Source organism: Dothidotthia symphoricarpi (genome assembly GCF_010015815.1).
Source record: "Dothidotthia symphoricarpi CBS 119687 unplaced genomic scaffold P153scaffold_1, whole genome shotgun sequence".
Lineage (NCBI taxonomy): Eukaryota > Fungi > Ascomycota > Dothideomycetes > Pleosporales > Dothidotthiaceae > Dothidotthia > Dothidotthia symphoricarpi.
The window spans coordinates 1832551-1856402 of NW_022985008.1; the positions used below are offsets into that span (position 1 = coordinate 1832551).

General features: G+C 53.0%; 8 protein-coding genes across 8 annotated transcripts; 4 read left to right on the forward strand and 4 right to left on the reverse strand.

Moving 5' to 3' along the window:
* Positions 1 to 1143: 1143 nt before the first annotated feature.
* On the forward strand, positions 1144 to 1695 carry P153DRAFT_275367 (uncharacterized protein; the record flags this gene model as incomplete). The annotated part of the gene is made up of 1 exon (XM_033662934.1): positions 1144 to 1695. A coding segment is annotated over one exon (552 nt), but the record flags the coding sequence as incomplete, so codon positions are not given.
* A 930-nt stretch (positions 1696 to 2625) lies between these two features.
* Positions 2626 to 3944, forward strand: P153DRAFT_279889 (alpha/beta-hydrolase; the record flags this gene model as incomplete). Its single annotated transcript, XM_033663048.1, has 2 exons — positions 2626 to 2730; positions 2787 to 3944. The coding sequence occupies 2 exons, from the start codon at positions 2626 to 2628 to the stop codon at positions 3942 to 3944; spliced, it is 1263 nt and encodes a 420-aa protein (XP_033529393.1).
* Positions 3945 to 4280: 336 nt separating this feature from the next.
* On the reverse strand, positions 4281 to 6477 carry P153DRAFT_329959 (lysyl-tRNA synthetase). Its single transcript, XM_033665416.1, has 8 exons — positions 6255 to 6477; positions 5977 to 6196; positions 5700 to 5928; positions 4968 to 5649; positions 4817 to 4917; positions 4674 to 4767; positions 4359 to 4620; positions 4281 to 4308 (listed from the first exon to the last, which is right to left on the reverse strand). Exons 1-8 carry the CDS (start codon positions 6462 to 6464, stop codon positions 4298 to 4300), a joined length of 1809 nt encoding a protein of 602 aa, XP_033529394.1. The 5' UTR covers positions 6465 to 6477; the 3' UTR covers positions 4281 to 4297.
* A 3384-nt stretch (positions 6478 to 9861) lies between these two features.
* Positions 9862 to 13404, forward strand: P153DRAFT_278677 (uncharacterized protein; the record flags this gene model as incomplete). The annotated part of the gene is made up of 2 exons (XM_033662967.1): positions 9862 to 12612; positions 12661 to 13404. 2 exons carry the CDS (start codon positions 9862 to 9864, stop codon positions 13402 to 13404), a joined length of 3495 nt encoding a protein of 1164 aa, XP_033529395.1.
* Positions 13405 to 15786: 2382 nt separating this feature from the next.
* Positions 15787 to 16204, reverse strand: P153DRAFT_362710 (uncharacterized protein). The gene is made up of 2 exons (XM_033667199.1): positions 15972 to 16204; positions 15787 to 15913 (listed from the first exon to the last, which is right to left on the reverse strand). The coding sequence occupies exons 1-2, from the start codon at positions 16113 to 16115 to the stop codon at positions 15866 to 15868; spliced, it is 192 nt and encodes a 63-aa protein (XP_033529396.1). The 5' UTR covers positions 16116 to 16204; the 3' UTR covers positions 15787 to 15865.
* On the reverse strand, positions 16015 to 17001 carry P153DRAFT_362711 (uncharacterized protein). The gene has a single exon (XM_033667200.1). It carries the CDS (start codon positions 16915 to 16917, stop codon positions 16222 to 16224), a length of 696 nt encoding a protein of 231 aa, XP_033529397.1. The 5' UTR covers positions 16918 to 17001; the 3' UTR covers positions 16015 to 16221.
* Positions 17002 to 17379: 378 nt separating this feature from the next.
* Positions 17380 to 19420, reverse strand: P153DRAFT_380812 (GTPase activating protein-like protein GYP1; the record flags this gene model as incomplete). Its single annotated transcript, XM_033669965.1, has 6 exons — positions 17380 to 17643; positions 17699 to 19007; positions 19057 to 19167; positions 19225 to 19234; positions 19309 to 19324; positions 19382 to 19420. 6 exons carry the CDS (start codon positions 19418 to 19420, stop codon positions 17380 to 17382), a joined length of 1749 nt encoding a protein of 582 aa, XP_033529398.1.
* Positions 19421 to 20085: 665 nt separating this feature from the next.
* P153DRAFT_362712 (uncharacterized protein) lies at positions 20086 to 23591 on the forward strand. The gene is made up of 4 exons (XM_033667201.1): positions 20086 to 20208; positions 21562 to 21602; positions 21717 to 21880; positions 21930 to 23591. The coding sequence occupies exons 1-4, from the start codon at positions 20111 to 20113 to the stop codon at positions 23103 to 23105; spliced, it is 1479 nt and encodes a 492-aa protein (XP_033529399.1). The 5' UTR covers positions 20086 to 20110; the 3' UTR covers positions 23106 to 23591.
* The last annotated feature ends 261 nt before the right edge of the window (positions 23592 to 23852 follow it).

Sequence of the window (23852 nt, forward strand, 5' to 3'; positions counted from 1 at the left end):
TGAAAGCCTATCTCCGCTGCACCATGCCGGGGGTAGTCGCATTCACCACGTACTCCCTACGTCCAAGCTGCTTCAGGAGTACCTACTTCACGTCGTCACATCTCGGTAGGACGAAGGCGTTGGAAGAGATACGATTGCCATGCATTCCCTCCGCGTTACTTGGACGCGCCTTGTATGTGAGAGGTCACACTCAAACGAGCTTGAGCGTCCGCCCAGTATTCGTCTCTGGCAGGAGTCGAGAGTGCCAATGTATATGGATCGCATGGATGGCTTCTGATCTGCATTCTCTACACTACCGTCACAGCATGTGCCAGTGCTGTACCCCTTGGATGCGCTCACTGCACATCACTGTTTACAACAGCACCAAGGCCATGGATACTCCCCTTCACCACCGGTGAGTCTTCAGAATCTTGCTCAATCTAGCGCGCTTTCCCAATGCGGACTGTTGCCTTTGGTGTTGATTTGGTGACGCCCGTTTGCAGTCCCCAGCAACGGGGTTGCCAAGCATCGTCAGTCACCGTGGGCTTCATATTTGAAGACTTTTCTCGCTCCAGAGCTCTTCTCTCTTTCTCTCTACCTCTCTACCTCTCTGGCTGCAAGCTCTTTTGTTGCCTCGTTCCGCGTTCACGTTCTACCACTTAGATTCAACGCTAATTCGACCGCAAGGCCTTTCTAGGTGTCAACCGGTGCTTGAAGACTATTATATCCTCCAGGTGAGTGCTCTACAATAACTGCCATCTAATGAAGCCACTTGCTGATAAAACACTAGTGCACATCTACTACTGCAAGATGAACACCAACGCCAACAAGAAAGATGATTCTACTCGAGCTGGTGGCTACTCGCTGCTCAGCGCCCAGCTGCAGGCTCAACGCGATGAAGCTTTGGCGAGGCCTCTCATCCGCGGCGGTCGAGGACGTTTGTTGTCTGAATCTGGCCGAATGTTCGCGGCAATGACTCTGTACAACGCCACAGATAATGGTGAGTTTGAGGAAGAGCTTGGCTCTGACACTGTTGCTGACCCACCTGCTGGTCCTGGCCTGTTCGCTCGCTCCGACCCTATCAACATCAAGGCAGCTGGTAAGCCAGCGGAGAACTCTAAGAGCAGCAGTGACAGCGACCCAGAGATCGCTCCCGCTGCCAAGGAGTCTGAGAAGTCGTTGCGCATGGGGTGCGCCGGATACCCTGCCAAGAAGTCCTTTCTGACTACCGACTTTCGGTCTTCTTCACGATCTCGCCTCTCTCGTCGGTCTACGATTGCGGATATAGTCGAACTTGATGCTGTCCTGGCTACAGCTATGACTTACTATGATGGTATCTACCATCTCCCGATCAACGCTTACACTGTGCGCCAGCTCTCCAAGCACACTAATGGTGCCAAACCAGTGGCTGACAAGACTCTTTTCTCGAGGCTACTCATTAACGGCGAGATCAATAACGTCTATGCGGAACACGTCGTCGCGGCCTTAGAGGGAATTGGCGAGTACGTTGAACACCTTGTCATTGTTGCGCCGATTCATACGACTGAGTTCGGTGATGCGTTCAAGCGCGACTCTCACGATGTCAACACCGGATCTGACTGGGAGAACATCCTGAAGCGTTTCCCTAACTTGCAGTCGTTGACCTTCAAACACCCCACTCATATGCCTACGGAGTTGACGCGCGAGACTTTCTGTGCCATTCACTGTGCGCTTGCTACTGGAATTGTACCTAAGCTCAAGAACGTCCAGCTCAACGTCCCGCCTGGAGTCCTGGCCAACCTGCGCATGGATGCCCACGACCACCGACGTCATGGAGGAGCAACCGCAGACCGTCCCTCCCCGCTTCTCCTGCACGCCGAGCAAGTTGCGAACGAGGATGATGCGGAGGGTCTGGATATCTGATGTCGCGATCTAGTCAAGAGGAGGATGAAGATGGAGGTACAGACTGAGATTGGATGAGAACAGTTGACTTTGGCGTTTATGAAATGATACCCAGACTGGACGGCGGGTTGGTATACACACGGCGAGATGGCTTTCATGGTGTTTACGGATCGATGCCCAAATTGGACAGCGGCGCTTGGTACGCAGACGACGAGATGATTTGCACACGACGACACGATTTTCACGACATGATGTACAATATGGATTCTGCGACTCCGGACTATCAGACTATCAGACTATGGGATTATGGGACATGAACACAAAACGTCAACAGACAGACGACACCAGATGATTAGCGCAAGACTAAGCCCTTATGGCTCTCTCTCGCTACGAATGAACATCTACCTACACTTCAGAACACCTCTTACCCTTTCTCTTCCGTGAATAGTGATACATGACCTCACCCTACCCCAGACACACCGCGCCCTGCAAATAGCCCTGAAACGCATTCCCGAAGGTCGTTACACAAGATGGTGTTCGGCTCCCCACCTGCGGCGCTCGCTCCGGACATCATCATACTGCAATAGCCATGCCGGCTTTCGCAACCCGTCAACAGTCTCTAAGAGGATAGATAAATGGAAGGTGTCCGACCGTACGAGAAGATGTTACTGTTTCCGTCATTCAATCTGAACGCGTCCGCACAATCCTATCACCCAGATTAAGAGCCATACATCACCCAATCAACAGAAGGACACAAACGTCACCATGGCAGCACCAGGCGGCAAATTCTACATCCAAGACCAACTAAAAAGCATCGCGCCACACCACGAAAGCTTCAAGCAGCTCTGGGAGACGAAATGGAAGAAACCCGTACGCCCACCCCCCTTCCCACCACCCAGCCAAAAAAAAACTAACCAACCCCAAAGGCAGAAATGGGCGTCTACCCCTTCATGTTCAGCACAGCCGCAGACTTCGAGCCCATCGTCGCAGACCTAATAGCCGGCGACTTCAAAGAGCCATACGACTGGGACGCATACGCGCGCGTCTACTTCCCACAAGCGGAGAAGCTCGCCCGCATCGCGCAGGAAGCCGAGCGGCACGGCGAGCGCGAAAAAGCGTCCGAGTACTATCTGCGCTCCAGCGCCGTGTACAGGATAGCGCGGTTCCCGGCCCCGCGCAGCGCGGTGCAGAGGGAAGCCTGGACGCGCGGGAAAGAAGTGTGTATCAAGGGGCTGGGGATGCGCGAACATCCCGTCCACGAAGTGGTGATTCCGCACACGCACCGGCTGCCCGACGAAGGGAGCGACATCCCCGTATACCACCTCGTGCCCGCGGGGGCCAGCGCGTCGTCCCCCGTGCCGCTGCTCGTCATCTTCACGGGGCTGGACGGGTACCGCACCGAGCTGGCGGTGTGGATGGAGGGCTGGCGCCAGGTCGGCGTTGCTACGCTGGTCATGGAGATACCCGGGACGGGCGACTGTCCCGCTGCAGCCAGCGATCCCACGTCCCCCGACCGTCTGTACAGTAGCGTGTTTGACTGGGTTGCGCGGCAATCTGGCATCGACGCCGACCGTGTCGCTATCTGGGCGTTCAGCACAGGCGGGTACTACGCTATTCGCGCGGCGCACACACATGCGGAGAAACTGGCTGGCGTCGTTGCCCTGGGCGGCGGCTGCCATCACATGTTTGCGCGCGAGTGGCTCGACGCGGTCAACACGCTAGAGTACCCATTCGACCTCGCCGACACGCTGGCGTATAAGTTCGGGTACGGGGCCGACGTGGAAGCCTTCAAGGCGGAGGGGATGCGGAAATTCTCTCTCCTGGAGGACGGAACGCTAGATCGGCCGCGGTGTGCGCGGCTGCTGCTTGTCAATGGGACGGAGGACCAGATCTTCCCCGTTGACGACTATTATGTTGCGCTTGAGCATGGGGCGCCCAAGGAGGCGCGGTTTGTTAAGGGGGTGAGGCATATGGGCGAGCCGCAGAGCTTTTTTACGATTATTCCGTGGTTGTATCAGCTGTTTGGGGTGAAGGGGGATGTGGGGAGGCAGATGGCGACGCTGCCTTTTAAGCCCAAGTATTGAGGTTGGGGAGTGGGATGGGTGATGTGGTTGAAAATGTAATTGTTGGACGTTTATCTGGAAAGAAATGCTGGTTGGTGTGGGAACCTCACGCGTTGGAATAATACAGTCTTCGAGTTGCATCCATAATTTGAAGAATCACCTTTCTAGTACATGTCAATCATCGAGAATGTCTCGCAAGCAGAGGCATTTGACACAGAAATACAAGAACAGTTTTGATGGTGGAGAAATCTCTAATTTTAATTCCTTGACTAATGCTTCCCGAAATGAACCCAATGACACATCATCATCTATGTAACATGTCTCATGAATCTTTCCATGCCTTAACCTCCTACGCCTGTAATGCTATGCTGCATCTACTTGTGATCTAGAACGAGTCAGTGAAATGAATATGAGTCTGCAGTAGGTTACACGTACGGATACCCTCCTCGGGCTTCGGCTCAATGCCGACGACTTCCGCAGCAGTCGGGGTCTTCTTGTCCTCGACGACGTCCTTCATGAAGGGGAAGGTGATGACCTCCTTAATACTGTAGTTGTTGGTCAAGAACATAACCAGTCTGTCGATTCCCATTCCCCATCCACCGGTTGGTGGAAGACCGTACTCGAGCGCTTGGCAGAAGGTTTCGTCGATCAGCTGTGCTTCATCGTCTCCCTGGTCCTTCTGGTTTGCTTGCTCTTCCTGTGCTAGTATCAGTGACTCTGTCTGATTGCGTGTGTTGGGCGGAATCTTACAAATCGCAGACGCTGGTCGAAGGGGTCGTTCAACTCTGTGTAGGCGTTGCAAATCTCCTTCTTGCAGACGAAGGCCTCGAAACGCTCGCAGAGACTGGAATGGTTAGCTAGTTCTTCCTCAGACAGGTTGTTGTTTTACATACCCTGGGATTTCACGATGGTACTTGGCCAGCGGTGACATGACCTCGGGATGGCCCACGATAAAGGTAGGGTTGATAGCGGTCTCTTCGATGAACTCGCCGACCTTCTCACGATTAGCTGCTGCAATTGAAGTTGCGCAACATAACCACTCACCAGCTTGTCAATCATCCTTGAGTTTGTGCGGGGCTCGGAGCAGTCGACGTTGACCTTCTTGAGCACCTTCTTGAGAAACTCGTTGGTCTCGGTGGTGTGTAGTTGGTTCGCAGGTGGGAACTTCTCTCCTGTAGCTTCCTCCAGCGCCGGGATCATCTCCACTCGTCTCCATGGCGCTGCCCAATTGACCTTGTATTCTTCCCCACTCTGGGTGTGGAACACTGTCTCGTAGCTACCTGTAATCTCCTTGACTAAGCCACTGACCATCTCCTCAGTCATGTCCATGACATCGTTGTAGTCTGCGTAGGCCATATAAAACTCGCAGGTGGTGAACTCGGGGTTGTGGGTCAGATCGATGCCCTCGTTTCGGAACTGGCGACCAATTTCGTAGACTCTCTCGAGACCTCCGACAACAAGCTCCTTTAGGTACAACTCGGGGGCAATTCGAAGGAAAAGTTCCATGTCCAATTCGTTGTGATATGTCTTGAACGGCCGCGCAGTGGCACCTCCAGCGATCTTGTTCATCATGGGTGTCTGCACTTCCAGGAAGTCTCGCTCGTCTAGGTATTTGCGGACGTACTTGACGATCTTGGTTCGTGTGATGAAGGTGTTCCGTGTGGAATCATTCATGATGAGATCGAGGAAACGGTTTCGGTGGCGCTGCTCCTGGTCCTTGTACCCACTGTCATAATGTCAGTGACGTTACCGTCAGTGCAGGGAGTCGATGCTTACAAGTGCTCTGTCGGCAACATCCTCAGGCATGGCGTGAGGAGAATGACTTCCCTGGCGAAGATGCTGAGCTCGCCCTCACCACCCTTCTTGGGGTTTGTGCGACCTGGGAAACCGATAACGCCGATGATATCACCACGCTGAATGTTCTCGTGCTGCTTCTCGAAGTCGACATCACCCTTGGCATTGTCGATCTGGCACATAACCTGGATCGAGGTTCCCTCTGCCTTGCCTGCCCAGTATTAAATAGTGTCATAAGTACTGTGCAGGGCCGACCTACAAACGTAGAAGTGGAGCTTGCTCGAAGAGGAGCGTTGCGCAATGACGCGCAGACCAATGCGGATTTCCTTGTCCTCGACCACCTCGCTCTTCTTGAGATGGGAGTAATCGCGTACAAAGTCGGGAAGATTGTAGTTGACATGGAATTTGTGTGGGTACGGGTTTGGTTGCTTGGAGGCTCGGAGCGCGTTGATCTTGTTGGAGCGGATCTCGAAGTATTGCTGGACATGTTAGCCATGCAGCCAGTCAATAATCGTTGAAGAATACAAAAATGCGCACATTTGGGTTCAGCTCTTCAACGTCATCCTTCTTCTCCTTCTTCTCACGCACAGGCAATGCTGCCTCCTTCTCCTTCTTCTTCTCGTCCCTCTCGCGCTGCTTCTGTCGCCGTTTCAGCTCGCTCTTGGAGATCTTCTCGCCGGTGACGGGATCAGTGTGTAGATCTTTGGCGGCCTCGGCCTGGGGCGCTGGAGGCTGTTGGTCGGCCATGATTGCGGTTGACTGTGTTTGTTGTGTCGTGTGCGCTCAAAAGTCGAGATTATTTTGTTATTTTGTGCTCTACCCCTCTTCACACTCGCAATTGACTCACCCCGCCAAACTAACCAAACTAACGTCGTCCAGACTAGCGCTGGTACTCATGGTAATACCAGCAGCTTGCGCTCAACCTTGACACACGACACTTTACGCACCACCTCTCATTTTAATCAAGTCTATGTGTTCCGACGCTTGAGTCCTAACTTCGGTAATGCATATAGTAGAGATCACTGCTGAGAGAGTGCTTCTATTACAAATGTGTTTGTATTCAACAGGATCAAAGTATAATTCAATTAAACGGGACAATTGGAAGACGATACTGATGACGAAGCCTTTTGACATGGGAACGAACAGGGAGTATGGTGTTTTCTTTCTGGCTCACATTCAGATCTATACATGGCCATAATGGACCGCCATCAACCATCACGTCGATGTAAACCAGCCGTATCCGTGTGTCGGCGTGCGAACAACTATACAGAAATATGTCGTCAGCTTGACAAACATGTCAATAAATCATCACCCACGACAGCCCAGTCATGTTACAATCATCAGTACGACAGGCTCCTCGCCCAAGAGTAGTATTCATCTATTACTTGAAAGTTGGGTCGAAGATGACTACCCAACCACTATTACCTCCACATTCCTGACATCACTCCTGGAGATCATAGTGAATCACATCAGGGTCTGTTCGTCCCGTCCAACTTGCCAACCCTTTGGTTGACGAGACAACCCATCGTTGTGTGCCAGAGGATGCCCAGATACTCTGGTCAAGGTACCTCCATCTGGGAAACACAAATTCGCGGCCGCGGACATGCGAGAAAAACTGTTGCTGGGGTAATGAACTGCTCATTTTCTATACTCAATGCCTTGCTGGTTTCGGACTCGTCGCTAGTCGATGGTTTTTCTGCATGGAGTGTGGCGTTTCACTTTGGTTGTTAGATACAATCTCTTCGAGGACTGATGGACACCTGCCACCTGCCGCCAAAACTCTGCAAAAATAACTTCAGGTTGTCATTTCCGCCAAATTTGTGGCTTTCATTTTCAAGTTTTCTGGCTGCTGGCGATGTTGCTTTTGCATGTTGACATGCGTAGGCTGACGCAAGGACGATGTGGCTACGGCTAGGGCTGCACGACATGAACCAAAAAGTCCTGGGCTCTCAAACGTCCCGCGTGCATCCTGGAACGGTACCCGGCATTCGGGCATCAACCTCCCTTGCTTTTACAAAGTGCCCGGGGTCTGTAATTGACGATCCGGCAAAACCACTCCGAACCGAATGAGGCTTCAGTTTTTTCTAAAGGAGATTCGATTGTCGAAGACAGCAAGATGTTTGGGGAAGCCCAGCGTTCGGTTCATTCCTCGATTGATGAACGTTGCGACTTCCCGATTGAGATGACGATTTCGGGAGATGTCAGACATGTCATCGATCTTGTACCTGTTCGATCTCGAGGCAATACACGATCAGAGTTTCAGCCTTATGTTAGTTAGCTTCTAGAGCTTTTCCAATGCCAACTCTGGAGCTGACGATAGCTCGGGATCTCCAGGTCACGACGTCAGTATTTGTTAACGGCCAGGGTCTAACAACACGCTGAGGCCGCCTGGTCATCACCAAACACAAGCGCAATCGTCGCATGGTGAGCCATCGGGAAACGGCAGCGAAAACACAGCTCTAGCCGGTCAATAAAGTGCCCTGAAACAGGTCATGAGGTTGATCGACATCCATCTCAGGGCACCCACGGTCAGCTTCAATGACGAGAAGTCACAATGCCATGATCAGAATCTTCAACAGAATTGTGTTTGCTTCTCACTCTTGCTACTAAAGAGACTAAAGAGAAAACGTCGTCACTCTGAACAACGCGAAATTCCAACGACGACGAAAAGTACGGGCTGATTGCGAGGTGCCGTATGGGCAGATTGTTGAACACGATGTCTGTTATTTCCAAGTCCATCAAGCCACCTTGTCAGGAGCAACTAGCCGACCCTGTCGGAACGAGGTTACGCTTCCGACTAAACAATAATGGACGGCACCGGAAGCTTTTGCAATTGGTCGGGAGATGGTCTATTGAAGGGCGTCAGGGACTTTTCCAGCAACTGTCGACAGACAGCCGCGCAGTGCAGCATGGAGGTCCTTCAACAAGCATCGCAACACTATTCTGCCCCTCCATTCAAACCCTGTGCTCGGCGCCTCGTCGTATCGATTGACGATCAATACAATCGATAGCAGAAGCGGCCGCCGCAGAGACAATCATGTGGAGATGGGTGTCTTCGTGCCCTCGCACAGTTCATCGTCCTGCGGGCCGCGATGCATGAGGACTGTAAGATTAACTTCATTTGGGCTCTTCAGGGGCACTAGACATGCTAGCAGCTTCTGCAGTGACGATCTCGATGTGGTTCGAGCACCGTCCTGCCCCATGCTGACGGGTACTGGTGGCGAATACACTAAGCGTTCTACTGTTTACCAACAAACAAAGCAACGCGTGGGAGAAGACTGTCAGCGCTCTGCCAGCAGCACCGTAGCGCTCAGTGTTCTAAGTTTGTTCTAAGTTTGTTTCGGTCCCACTCTGTACTCGAGCTACGTGCTTCACGTTGTGCCTGGCACTGTGGATTCGATTGGATTCGATTTGCTCACGCGGCTCGCCGAGACGATTCCAACCGTTTTCGTGATGCACGACGCGCACGTGCCCTCCACTAGCGCCAAATCGAGTTCCCGGTCACAAGAAGTTGTCGAACGCGCTCGCGCCTTCTTCTATCACCCCGTTCGATCGCTGAGAGCTCAAGAAGGGTCTTTACATCGCCCGTCCGTCCATGCTTCGACCACTGTCTCTTTGCCCGGTTGCATCATCACCATCATCACGTTAATCACGTTACGCGCTGACTAGTGTGCGCCTGCAACAACAACAACACGAACCAGCCTCCCGCACGCCGACTCCCACGAATCGCTACCGACCACGAACTTCAGACAACACAACACCCTTCTCCACCTCTTCGCATCACCACGCTCCTTCTGCACAGCACCAGCAGGCCTTGCATGGAGCTCCGCCGAACCTAGTCGCTGCGCGTGGAGGAATTCCTGGTTAGATTAATTGCGACAACTGTTTGCGCGGCTGTCACGGCATTCAACGCATTCCTACCACCGCGTCACCACCTCCCACCCCGCACTCCTCCAACGACCTACTCAAGACTGATCCCCGCGTGCGCTACATTTGCATCGACGAACCCAGCACCCAGGCATCCACGGTCGCGACGCGCAACACAGCACGCTGGACCCTCTCACTCACGGACCACAATCACGTCTCCAACCCCCCGCCAAGAACGTCACTGCACAACACCACCGCATCACCGCTTTCACTCCCCATGGACTTCGCGTACTCGCCGCATCGTGAGGGTTGCGGCACCATGCACCTACCTTCACCCACCCACCCCCACAATTACCGCCTGGAAGGCACGCACTTTTCTCACCTGCAACAGCTCCGCCGCTCCCTCTCGCGCTCGCCTTCCAAACCCTCGCGCTTCCAGATGCGCAACTCCGACTCGCCACGCTCGCCCATATCGCCGTTAGCCTTAACGCGCGCCTTCAGCCCGAAGCAGCACGGCCCTACAAGCCCCGTCGCAGCCTATCCCGAGTCACCACTGGCGCAGACGGTCCCGGCCAAGAAGAAGTTCACAATACGTCGCTCAGCACCATTCCGCTCGTCGCCGCGCACGCGCAACAGCAAATCCAAGAGCCCGCACCGCGTTCTGGCCGACTCGACCGAAACCGGAAACTCGACTCCATTCACGTCACGAAACGCGCCTGGACAAGAAAATACACCCGAACCCCGCTCTAGCGTTGACCACCCCGACATGATGGACACGGACAGATATGGTTTGAACGACAAACCCATCAAATTTGAGTTTGCGCGGCGACCAGAGCCGTCGCCCGCGCCGATCAAGTCAAGCCCGCTCAAGCGCAACGACGGAGTCATGAACTTGAGCGGGGGAACCGGCAGCAGTCCGGTGGCAAAGAGGAGAAGCTTGTACGGCATACCCAGTCTCGGAAATGACTTCGAGAGTATATTCGATCAGCCAAATGGGTCTAGAGCGTCTATGCAAGAACCGCAACGGACAAACGAGAACGAGTCCTTTGGCGGATTTGCCTTCTCATCGCCTATCAACAACACACAGTCTCCTCTGCGGAGAGGGACATCACTACGAAAATCGACCTTGTCCCAACGATCGACAAACACCCCGCGACCCAAGCCAGCATTCGACGGCGAGTTTGCGTTCCCTGGTGCAGCTGCCTCCAAGACGCGAAACCGCATGTCTTTGGATGGCTCGATGGGACAGAACATCACACCTTCCCATACTCCGTTCCGTAAGTCTACGTTTGATCCAGAGCGCATGGGCCTGCCTCAGCCCTTCGTTCGTAGTAGCACCGGAGCCGTACAACCTCATCCTCTATCTCATGCGCACACTCCGTCTTCTTCGTCCGCCTTCAGTGGAGAAACACCTCCGATGGCTCCACCCCGGGCAAGACTCTTTGGAGCTCCACCAACGCCTGCGGGACCATCTCACCAGTTCTCGCGGTCTCTGCCCATTGGTGTAGGTCGTCCATACCTGTCAGAAACTGATGAAGAATCGGAAGAGGCGTTTGATACACCCTTCAAAGTGGTACAGCCACCACCTGTCGCTTTCTCAACAGGTCTGCTCTCAAAGAAGAACCGCAACGTAAACGACCTTCCTGGAGCTGCAGGCAGATACATCATGCCCGATACTCCATCAAAACGGCTGTCATACCCCCCAGCCGCGGGCGACAGAGCGGAAGTCATTGATACCCCATTGGTCAAACGCGGAGGTAGCCTCTTTGGCAACTCCACACGACCACAGCCTCAGTTCGGTACGACAAGCACACCGTTTAGCAGCCATGTTTCAAAGTTCTCTACGGAGTCTTTCGGCACGAGCACAAACATATTCGGTAACATGGGTAGCTCCCATCAGCGACGGGGAAGCTTTGTTAGCGTAGATGGAGATGACGATGTCTTACCTGACTCCCAGTCACCGTCAGCTAACAGAATGATCGAGTCACCAACAGCCAACCGAATGGTTGATAGCCTGTCCGGTACTGACGATACGCCCCCCACACCCACCAAGTCACATGGTGGTTCAAGCCGCCGATCCAAGGAGAGCAGCCTACGACGCAAGACATTCCGCCAGCGTCCTTCCATTGGAGAGAATACGTTTGCTGTACCAGAGATCGAGGGTCACACAAATGGTAAGTCCACTTCAATTTCAATCAGTACTTGTTCGCCGATCGAAGAGAATACGTTGCCTGGCGAGGAACTACACTCGACGATATGCGGTATCTCATCTTCACAAACTCTTTCTTTTGCTCGAACTCGGCTTTTGCGGCAGTCCAAGAAGCTTGGTCGCCCATCGCCGCTTTCGCGACGAGCTTTGCGAGCGCCTATTCATTCGTACGTCAAGAACGTCACTAAGCAACCTCCAGCAGCGGCCATCTCTTTTGGTGCATCCTCCCCACAGTCACCAAGTGAGACTATGTTCGCTCCAGACACTAGGAGGCTCTCATTATCAGGTAACAGGCGAGGTTCGATAAACTTCAACAGCAGCCTCGACTCTTTCCCGCCTGCCACACCCACCGCCTCCCGTGACCATTCGGTATTTTTCAGCAACGACCAGAGCGCCATACCCATTGGACTGACAAAGAATGATGTGGATGAGTCGCTAGCCTCACGTTTCCGCGAAGTGAAAGAACTTGACGGTGGCGAAGGGGAGTTCTCCATAGTATACCGTGTGAGCCAACCTGTGAAGACTTCGCCTGAGAGATCTCCTGCTGGAAGTCAGGTGTGGGTGGTGAAGAAGTCGAAGAAAACCTACATTGGTATGGGCGACCGTCAGCGGAAGATGCGTGAGGTAGAAGTACTGTACGCTCTTCGTGGCAACGACCACGTTCTCAGCATCAAAGATCACTGGGAGCACGACGCGCGTCTTTACATCCAAACCGAGTATTGCGAGAGTGGCAACTTGAGACGATTCCTTGATACTACTGGATTCAGCGGCCGTCTTGACGATTTTCGCATCTGGAAGATACTCATGGAACTATCAATGGTAAGCAAGCACATGTGCAGTTGGTGACAAAATCTAACAATGTCGTAGGGTCTCACGTTCATTCATAACTCTGGTTACATCCACCTGGACCTGAAGCCCGCCAATATTCTGATCGATTTCGAAGGCGGCCTAAAGATTGCCGACTTCGGTCTAGCCAGCCCATGGCCCGCCCCCAAGCACATCGATGGGGAGGGTGATCGTCACTACCTTGCTCCGGAAGCTCTTTCTGGTCGATTTGATAAACCTGCCGATGTCTTTGCTCTTGGCATGATGCTGGCTGAGATAGCTGGTAATTGTGTCATCCCAGAGAACGGTGCATACTGGCAAAAGTTGCGATCAGGCGAATTCGAGAACGTGCTCCCAAGCCTAACTTGGAGCGCGGAAAGCAGCACATTGAGCCGCGACTCGAACGGTGACCCAGTCACGGAAATCGCCCGAACCTCCATGGACGGCTTCATGATGTCCGACTCGGACTTCGACTCACCATCCTCCATCCAAGTGCAGCCAGCGTCCAACCCAGAAAAGGAACTCGCACGAGCGCCCAAGTTCATGATCGACCGAGAAGACATGAGTTCCATGGATCAGGTTGTAATGGCGATGCTACACCCAATCCCGGATCAGAGACCCACGGCTGAACAAGTGCTCCAGTGCTTCGGTTGCCAGTGGGTTCAGAACAGGAGGCGGTCGGGCGCCACTGTCTATGAAGGCAATTTTGGACCGAGTGATGAGATGCTGGCCACATACGATCAGGACCGCGCCGTTGATGTGGAGGACATGATGGACATGAGCTGAAAGGTCTCTTAGGAGCCGCCATCCTACAACCTCATTGTTTACCCAGTATCCCCTTATTGACGCCACTCTACGACGCCTCGCTTCTTGATATCCTTCTGATCAGGTACTTTCACGACGCCTTTTGGGCACACGGATTACGACGTGGAATCTGCGGCCATATTCTGGAATGTGTTGCCATGCGAGTACCTCATCGACGCTGTTTATTCGACCATGTTCTATTTTGTACACTACACCACGGCGTTCTATGGAGAAAGAGAGAGAGTCGTGACATGTTCACATGATGACTCAACATCTCGGAAGGTGCCTTTTTTTTCTCCGTGTGTTTTTTTCACGAGTTTCTACGACCGCTTGATCAGGGACGGAACTCTGTTTTTTGTTTGTTTGTTTTCTTTTTGTTATCAAAGGCGTTTTGCGCGTTGCATAGTGCATCCCCAATGGATACCTTCGCTGCTGGAACCCGCGCGAACTGGGGATTGGCGTCTTTTGCTTCTTCTTGTTCTTGCTCTTCTTCTTCATCATCTTCATTTCGATTAGGCGTGCGCATGATCATGGCACGTTCTCACTGTTTGAGATATCAGGACATGGGTGGTTGTCTGTTTGGAGGACTGATTGGTGCGTGGCGTATATAGTCGGTTTTGGCGACTTTGTCGAATCGAAGAGTATTGCTCGATGAGTGGCGAGCCGTGGTGGATCTTCGGGTAATGTTGGAGAGACAATATCACGATGTCACGACCATGTTCAAACAATCTGCTCTCATTTACCTCTTTACGTGATGTGATTTTGCGCGTGGTTCTGATAGCTCGGGTTTCAGATGGATGGGGCTCTCGTACGGAGTAGGGGGAGATGTAGACTTCCCCCGACCAGGCTATGCTGGATTATTACACCTTACGAGTGCATGCCTTCCTGGATCCGGTGGCTACGGTACGACGTTACATACGAGCCTGAGTAGGTTTTTTCATGTCGTTTCTTTGTTTTGCCTAATCTTACACGTCCATCTGCATTCTACATTCAATTTCTGTCTCTCTAGTACATTTCTCCTCCTCGACCGTCTTAGACTCCTATCCAACGCCCCTTTCTTCCCTAGCACTCTGCCTAGATCTTGCTGTCACGTTGCAACCCGTATTACCTGTCCATATCACCTAGCTCGGCACCGTTTCCATCTTGTCCGTTATGGCGATGTTGGGCGACCGTTGCCATGATCGTGCTTCGGAGGGGAAATCGATGTCGAGAGAGATTGAGGAAGAATCTAACATCTGCACTCTGTTCACCGTTCACCGAGTTTCTTTGCGCCCTCTCTGTGACCCGCCAAGCAAACCCACACGCACAGGCCTCGACCTCTCTTTAAAGCCTTTCTCACAGACGTTCCCCAACATCCTCACCACATCCTCACTCTCTCTTTTCCTAGCCTTTGAGCTAGTATTCCCTCGCCTGTCCTGTCTGGGTCGCACCAGATATCTCTTCCTCTCGACTCGTCATTGTACGAGCCGGCCCGGACCTCTTCACTGAGTGTTCCGGTATAGAACTGCAGGCGCGTGTTACGCACGCAACCGCTTGTTCTCGTCGAATCCAGCGTATTCTGTACGTGGTGATTTGACACTGGACCTCTTCCTACGGAAGTGTCGTCCTTTATTCTTTATTCAAACTCTTTTTGTCCCCGTGGGAAACTGCGAAATGGCTGGTCGAACTGCACCGACTCGAAAGTCCGAAAGGACTAGGAGGCCTGGAAAGGCTGCATGTTCTCAAACGACCTCGAACCCGTTCGATGTGCTCCCATAACCGGCTGGAAATGTCGACCGTGGTGAATAGGACATGCTTTGCGTGGAAACACACTGCCATCCATCCATCTATATCATCTTCTCAAAACCTCTACAAGCATACCAAACACTACAAGCAAACTAAACACACTAACTACCTCCGAACCGCGCGTTTCGGACAGTATTCTAAAATTCCTTGGAATACTAAAACGCGTAAGCCGACGTTGCATGAAAACGGTTGCCGCTCTTTGGCTCAAAACTAGATTGAGTGCGGAGATGGGAGGGCATACCCGGAACAAAGCTGCAGTGAGGGTTTGCAACAGCTTGACAACTACATGTAAGCAACTTGTGAGGCTCATCCGCCTTGGGTATCATTGGTACACGCCTACCTGTGTGTTGTTGTTATAGCATCTAATCTTGCAGTATAGGAGCACTCACGTTTGTTTGCTACAAGCATTCTACATGTTTCGACTCGATCTATTCCTGAATTCGAACTTCTATTACCCCAAAAACAACGAATCTCCTTCTCTCTTCCTCTTAAACATAAACCTTCGCTGTCTTGCGCTGGTGGAGAGATAATGGGTAGGCATGGATGGCGAGAGTGGGAGGATGAGACGACAGTACTGGCTCGATTCAAACATCCTCAAACTACTACTCATAATGAGTATGATCAGTACCAACAAGCTATGTAATTCCATCATGGCCGCCTAGAATATTGCAACAGCATTCGGCGGACTCGCCACACCACCGGGAACCTGTACATACGTTAGCTCGGACTACCTCTCGCAAGAACATGAAGTCGAAATTACTCACCTTCAACGGCACACTGCTAACAAAGCACGTGTGCCGTCCCAACTCCTCCGCCTTCTCACACAAGCGCTCCAAATCCCACATCTCGCCGATCATCAGCCCCCACCCACCCAGAAACCACTGGTGAAGCAGGCCGCCACCTTGCATGTCGTTTTCCCACGCTTCACCTGCCCAGATACCGCCTGGTGCGTTATGGGGGCCTACTAGCGGACTCATCTCGAAGGACGGGGCATCACTTCGCGACACGTAATAGTCAGCCACGAGGAGACAAAGTAGCAAGCATGGAATACAGAAAAGACGGGGCAACATACCCAGCAACCGCGACAAACCCACTCTCCCAAATCAACTGCGCGACCGCCTTCGAGCTCTCCACACCCAAAAAGTTCGGCGGCTTGGTCGCAAGATCCTTCCTCCCCTGCTCATCCAGCGCGTCATAATGCTTCGTGAACCCCGTCCTCACCAGCAGCAAATCGCCATCTCGAGGCTGAACGCCCGTGTCTTGAAGCATATCCTTCAGCGTCGCCACATTGATGCAGTTCGCCGCGAGTGCATCGACCTTATCCTTCCCCTTCTTCTCCAACCACCGCGGGTAATCCAGAATAACGCCCCTCGCCGTAATACCCCCCGAGTGCGCAACGCGATCAATCCCAATCACCTCGCTCCCCTCAACATCCGCCTGCGACCTCCCGCCGTAGTACCGCTTCGCCTGCTGATACCCGTAGTGCCGGAACCCATCCCACTGGCTACTACTCTGCGTGTTGATGTGCAGTTCGTCGTCGTTAACAGTCCGTTTTCTTCCGTCGGGGTGACATCGGTTTTCGATCTTCCAGCCAAAAGACGGGCGGCCAAAGGATGGGTGCGAAGGCTTGTTCAGGTACCAGTCTAGGGAGACGCGGTCGCCGGTTTGGATCTCCTGCGCTGCGGCTTTGACGGTCGAGGGCGTGATCATGTTTAGAGCGCCGAGCTCGTCGTGAGCGCCGTACAGACCCCATGCATTGCCTGGCGGGCCGTTTTTGTCGAGGGGGAGGGACGAGAAGGGCGGACGGGGTGGTGGTGACATTTTGCGCGGGGGTTGATGATGTGTGGTTTGGGGGTTGGGTGCTTCGCGGTGGAAGGTTGGCTTTGTATATGCGGGGGTAGAGAAGGAAAGCCGTGTGACGTGTGAGGGGTACCTGAAAGGTGGGGTTGCTCTTACTGTTTCTCAGCTACTCGGTCATTTGAGGTAGAAATGCGATGTTATCCGGTATTGATATATGCCGTGTCGGAAGGTGATACACCGAGGTCATGATTTTCGGTTGTAAGCTATGGCTATCTGTCACTTAGAACTTATGCGAGCATTTGCAAGATCAGACTAAATACGAGCGAATCCTCTCGCTGGCCTACGAGTCTTGTCTGGGTACACAGCACGCGCTCAAAAATCAGGACCCATGCCTACGCCACCACTACTTGACCCTGTATTCTTTAAATGCGCACTGCTCCCTCTGAAGAGACTTTGCCAGATGAATGCTTCACTCAATAACAACTCGATGTCTTTTTCGGTCCATTGCCGCGTCGGCAGAGCTTGCAAGAACATCATGACCTCCTGGAAATCCATTTTACGGAGCTGATCAGACCATTTTACGAGGAATGCGGCGCAGACGTAGAGATGGAAGGACGAAAACCCGTCTTCTTCAGCCTGGTACGTGTTAGTTGAGGATATCTGTGAAAGAAGCAGCTGTATTGTCACACACCAGATATGTATCCCACATCCGTATTGTGTTCTTGACGGAGATCTCGCGCATAAGGAGACAGTTCATCCATCGGAAGCTGAACTGTATGAACTCGACCCCCTCATTTTGCAAGTGTTTCGCTAACCCATCGTCGATGCGTGTAGTGAGATCTCGTAGACTTGCAACCTGCCGTTGAATACCTGGTTGTTGCGCGATATAGTTGTCCTGTATACCATCAAGGAGCTTTGTAAGACACCAAAACGAATCTGCTTCCACAGCATCCAATACCTGTTTTGGCAGTTGACCAGGATCCATACCAAACTCGATGTCTGGATCCGAGATGTAGGCGCCGAGGAAAACCTGCCAAAATGGTGTGACCAGGTCATTGATACCTTGCACGTATCCTGAGGCGGGATGCCGTATAGCCCATAAGTAGAGAATCCTTTCCAGAGACCGTTGTGTTGCCTCGTAACTGTAGAGTTCGAGATGTGGATTTGTTCGAGGTACGTCAATGCTGATCTGATGCCAGATTGCTTCGTCTAGGCCGCGAGCCCGTCCACGATTTGTCGAGGATATAGCACCCGTTCCAGCTCGTTCAAAAGCTTGCCGCACGCCATCCAGGTATTCCCTTCGTTTTCGTTCCAGCGTCGCAACTCTGCGCTCGCTACTGGTTGGGAGATAGCCCAGAAGAATCTGCCATGTCATGGCGCGAACTTCAGATGGTACACCCGACCACGCCGAGTCGCGCAGCTCGGATAAGGAGATGGTGCTCGCCTGTAGTATTCGTTTGAATTTGTTGATTCTTGTTGTCCGCGCAGAGTGCTCTTCGATTTGCTTTGCGGAGGCGTTCGTTGGTACAGGGGAGTGCGAAATGAGATGCAAGGAATTGGCTGGGTCGCGTAGTATCTCTTGATATTGCGGCCGCAGTATCTTTCCTTCCAACTTCTTCGCCGTGGGATAGTTGGGAACGCCTCTTTCCTCGGCTATGTCGCCACTGTCTATAGCACGCCATGCCGTCGAGCCCAAGCTGTTTCGACCACTTGAACCCCCTGCATCCTTTCCTATGGATGGCTGCTTCCGCCGTCCTTTTCTCCTCATGTTTGCGATGCTTGGAAGACCAAACTCATCCTCGTCGTCTTCGAACATGATGTCACCGTCCCCCTCCTCATCGTTCCAGTCCTGGTGGGTGTCGCGAAGGAAACTGCTGTAGTTGTGTTTTGTAGGTCGTGGGGAGGTTGTGCTGCTTGTCCGGGCTGGGGCAGCGCTAGACTCGCGACTATGGTTGGTGGATGGGGGGGTTTGAGGTCGCGAATTGGTTTTGGAGAGGCTCCTGGAGACATCAGCATGTGTGCTATAGGGTCGCTATCGACAGATCGTACAATGAACTGAAATTGAGTATATCAGCGTGTGAATAGGACGCGCCTATGATCTTCTTGTTCTGCGACGAGCTCGAGGTGTTGGAGGTGGTCTTCCAGAAGGGAGATGCTGATCTGCGCGCAAATATCAGCAAAGGAGGAGACGTACGCGTCGCAGGCAGGCCAACGTACGAGGTGCGGTCTGTAGAGGGCAAGGCGAGGTGTTAGCTACCCTGGATGCTATGACGCCTGCTTGCGACCCAGAAGTGTACGAACCGACCTGAACCATTTCCTAAGCAGCAAGTTAGCAATCACATGACAGCCACGGACTAGTAGCACATCCACGTACCTGTTGCTGTTGTTGTTGCTGCTGCTTCTTGGAGGCCATGGTGAATATGTATATGTCGCAGGGCGGCCCCGCAGTCGATGGCTACTCGTGGAGTCGGCACGCCCGCAACTCGACCATGGACCACCTTACTCAGGCGCACCTGCCCGCCAAGGCTAGACCAGTCCTAGCGCGCTTTCCTTTCGCATCTCCTCACGTTGTCAGACTCTGTTCATCTTTCAACACACGCGCGCCCAATCCAGCCTTCCTACCACGACGAGTCTTGCCCACTGGTCGCGTCTCTTTTTATCTTCACGTAATCTGGTCATTGAGCTTTGTAGGAAAACTTACTTGACGTTTGCAGCGACCGCGCCGCGTCGGCTTACACGAAAGCTTTGAGCTGCTTGAGCTTCACTCACTCATCTTTTTCCCTTCTTTTTGCAGCTTCTAGAACCGCAACATGGCCGACGAAAACTTTGACGACGATCTCTTCGACGACCTGTGAGTGCCATTTCCTACGCGAGACGTCCCGGCCATGTCGCGTAGTTCGAGTCTTGCTAACACGTCTTCAGGTACGATGACGAGCCAGCCTCCAAGCACGCGGCGGCAGCCCCAGCCTCAGCACCCAAGACAGAACCAGAGCCAGCACATGTAGAACCAGGGCCGGCCCCCCCTCAAGAACAGGCGCAAAATGGCGGCGACGAAGCTGCGCCTTCGTGGCAGGAGCAGGGCGCTGGCGGCGACGACGCAAATATGGATGGGTCCCACTACAATGCAGGTGGCCAGCAGTCTTATGACAATGCGCCCATGGAGGAGGACAATTATGGTCCGATCAACGTCAAAGAGGACGGGTAAGTTCTGCATTGCTTCTTTCGTTTACTCTCAAGAGGTGCATCACACGGTTTGAAAACAGCCAATCAAGACGATTGCATAAGTATCGCAACGAAGGTTGCAACGCCCATGGCATGCAACGCACTATTCAAGGCCTTGCCATGAATTCTTTCCGCCCAAAATGGGCGAAGCAGCAAGGTGAAGCTGGAAACCCAGCTTAAACACTCAATATTGAGGAGCATGCATGGCAAAATCATGAGACTCAGCTTGTGCGACTCTCCATTTCAAGAGTACTGGGGCTGAAAAGCAACGGGCCTGGTAGAATGATGGAACAGGAGCTAGGTGTTTGCCAGAGCGCATGTTGCGGTACAGATTTCGCACGATTGGCGAGGTGTTCAAGGCATGGCGGACGACATTGCGATCATGAGATTTGGAACAAGCAGGAGCGTGAACTGCGACGGCTGCTATACTCAGATCACCCATCAGTACGCCTTACGCGAGGACTCTCACGGCTTGCCGAGGGGTTTGGCAGCGCCTCATGTCGATATATACCTAGGTACTTGATAGCGCGTACCAGTAACGCAAGCTGAGGGTAGTCCATCGAGCTGTGTGACGATCTGCTTTAAGACGTCCACACTCGAGTCCATAGCAGAACACAGACGCTTCATCCGAACATACTGTGCCTTTTGCAGGGCTGCTTCTACTTGAACCTCGACGGGTGGTATTTGGGTACTCAGGATGCATCCTCCGCACCGGTCTGATTGGGTGAACGCCACGAGTTCGACGTTTAAATCGGGAAAGCGGCACAGACATCGCTTTCGCTTATCCAACTACGCGTCCACGGATTCCCACGCCTTCACGCAAGACCCCGACTATCTATGCGAACCGGAGAAGGATCGATACGCCTATACTGCTTAAGTTGACGATGAAACCAAGTGCTTGCGCCAGCGGAATTGCGAACCATTTCAGCCACCAAACGACGCGACCTGGACCCGCAATTACGACAACCACTGCTCCAAAAACAGCCATTTGGATCCTTTCTCTGTATCTCCAGCGAACTTGCCGAAATGCAGGAGGCATGATCTTTGCCCTATATATCTAGCGCATGATATGTTCTCCTATATGTCTGAGTTGGTAGAAGCCTTGAACTACACCAAACGCAAGGGTGGACTAAGCTACTCGAGTTATCAGTCTGAATGCACGCTCAGCAAGGATAAAAAAATATCGAATTGTCTTGCCATCATTGCGCGCTGTACACTAGCATGCGCTACTATGGGGGACCTGGTGGACCTTTGATGCACCCTCTTCTTGATCATTTTGTTTTAGCTTTTTGGCTGTAGTCGAGAAATGTAACCCACTGACTTTCATCACAGCAAGATGTTCATTGGAGGCTTGAACTGGGAGACAACAGAACGTAAGGACCACCACCTCCACCCTACTCCACACCTTGAGCTGTGCTTCGAACTTTCGAAAAGCTCATGACCACAACGCTCAGTTGAGATTCTTCATACTGACCTAGCGTTCGCAGAATCTCTCAAGGACTACTTTTCTCAGTTTGGCGAGGTCAGCGAGTGCACTGTTATGCGCGACTCTGCGACCGGCCGCTCGCGAGGATTCGGGTTCCTCACGTTCAAAGATCCCAGATGCGTTAACACCGTCATGGTGAAGGAGCACTATCTTGATGGCAAGATTGTACGTCCAATCCTTAAACAGTATATGTACCTCATTAACATTGGACTAGATTGACCCCAAACGAGCCATTCCCAGAGAGGAACAGGAGCGCACAAGCAAGATCTTCGTGGGCGGCGTCAGCCAAGAAGCGACAGAGGAAGATTTCACAGGCTTCTTCAAGCAGTTTGGACGTGTGGTCGATGCCACACTCATGATGGACAAAGAGACAGGCAGACCTCGTGGTTTCGGTTTCGTCACGTTTGATGGCGACGCTGCGGTAGATGCGACACTGAAGGGACCCCTTACGATTCTGGGCAAGCCCATTGAGGTTAAGCGCGCTCAACCTCGAGGCAATATGCGAGATGGTGAAGACGACAAGAAGTTTGGCCGTGGTAACAAGTTCGGCAACCGTGACGGCGGTGGCGGCGGTGGTGGAAACGGAGGCTACGACAACCAGAACAACCAGCCACAACAACCACAAGGCGGCAACGGAGCCATGACGCCCGCCATGATGGCCCAATATTGGCAGCGCATGCAACAGTACTTCCAGCAGATGCAACAACAGCTTGCCGGCGCCGCTCAAGGCGGAGGCATGCCCAACCCCATGGGCGGCATGGGAGCCATGAACCCTATGCAGATGCAACAAATGCAGCAACAGATGATGGCAGGCATGAACCGCGGCACTGGAAGCCCGAATCCCCAAGCCATGGGTGGCGGCGGTGGCGGCATGAACCCAATGCAAATGCAGCAGATGCAACAGATGCAACAGATGCAGCAAATGCAAATGCAGCAAGGCGGTGGAGGTGGCGGCGGCGGCAACGGCAACGGCAACAACAACAACGGCGGTGCAAACCAAGGCATGATGAACGCGCAGCCCCGCCCAGCCTACACAGCACAGGAGCAAATGGCCTTCGAGCAGCAGAAATACGAGCAACAGCAAGCGCGCCGCATGCAGCAATCAGCCGGCTACGGCGGCCAAGGCGGCCCCACAAGCTGGGAAGGCATGTACGAGGACATCCCGCAGCCGTCCATCCCCTCCGGCCCCGGCGGTCGCGGCGGCTTCGCAAAACAACACAACAACAACCGCGCGCGCTCTGGCTCCTCGCAGCCCCCCGCTGGCCCTAGCAATGCCCCCATCAACGCGCCCACCGGCCCCAAGAACGCGGGCAAGCCAGGCGCTAACTACCGCGGCGGCGGCAGGACGAATAACTACAGACACAACCCGTATGGCGGTCGTGGCGGTTAGGTGGCGCAGCGCCGTTGTAGTCGTCGTGTGTGATCCTTTTTCTTGCGCATGCGGATGTTGATATACGGGGTTGGGGTTGCGGGTTGTGGGGCTTTTCTTACTTGACATCTCCCCTTTTTTTTGCTACCTGGCCTTGCTCCCTTTTCTCACGCCCCCCAAACGTACGGCGGTTTTTTGCCTTGAAAAAAAGAATGCAATGCTATGCAATGCAATGGCATGCAATGGAATGGTATGGAATGGATGGTTTCACTGGGGGCTTTTTCTCCGCTTCTGGGTCGCTTTTGGTCTGGGCTGGTTTGGTCTGGTCTGGTCTGGTCTGGTGTGGTCTGCGCTGTACAGTAGGTAGTTCGTAATTGGGGTTGGTAATGGCATGTCTTTTTCCCCAAGTCAGGTCAAGTCCATGCGGTGCGAGCCAGAAAGTGGTTGCAGAAGATTTTCATGGCGTGAGATATGTGGGTTGATGATGTGTGAGTGATCTGTTCGGGGACATGCCAGGGTGAGGTGAGGTGAGGGGAGTTGAGTGGTGGGATTCTTGAGCGAGTTGATAGATACGGGATGAGTGGGATAGGACGGGTAAAAGGGGTGTGTAGGTAGAAATTTTAACAAGTCTGTATTTAGTAGAGTGACTGAGATACGCAAATGATGGGATCGTATCATATCAACATTAAACTACTAGCGAGCCATAGCTCATCTCTCATGCCACCGTCGTGATCATACAACATAACCCTTAAGGGGTACACCTCCATG

Coding starts and splice junctions, on each gene's coding strand:
- P153DRAFT_362712 (XM_033667201.1), top strand. CDS start 20,111: ATGGATGGGTCCCACTACAATGCAGGTGGCCAGCAGTCTTATGACAAT. Junction 20,209..21,561: donor ATCAACGTCAAAGAGGACGG/GTAAGTTCTGCA, acceptor CTTTCATCACAG/CAAGATGTTCATTGGAGGCT. Junction 21,603..21,716: donor GAACTGGGAGACAACAGAAC/GTAAGGACCACC, acceptor TAGCGTTCGCAG/AATCTCTCAAGGACTACTTT.
- P153DRAFT_362711 (XM_033667200.1), bottom strand. CDS start 16,917: ATGATCACGCCCTCGACCGTCAAAGCCGCAGCGCAGGAGATCCAAACC.
- P153DRAFT_362710 (XM_033667199.1), bottom strand. CDS start 16,115: ATGCAAGGTGGCGGCCTGCTTCACCAGTGGTTTCTGGGTGGGTGGGGG. Junction 15,914..15,971: donor TTAGCAGTGTGCCGTTGAAG/GTGAGTAATTTC, acceptor ACGTATGTACAG/GTTCCCGGTGGTGTGGCGAG.
- P153DRAFT_329959 (XM_033665416.1), bottom strand. CDS start 6,464: ATGGCCGACCAACAGCCTCCAGCGCCCCAGGCCGAGGCCGCCAAAGAT. Junction 4,918..4,967: donor CAAGGATGATTGACAAGCTG/GTGAGTGGTTAT, acceptor AATCGTGAGAAG/GTCGGCGAGTTCATCGAAGA. Junction 4,621..4,673: donor TCGACCAGCGTCTGCGATTT/GTAAGATTCCGC, acceptor ATACTAGCACAG/GAAGAGCAAGCAAACCAGAA.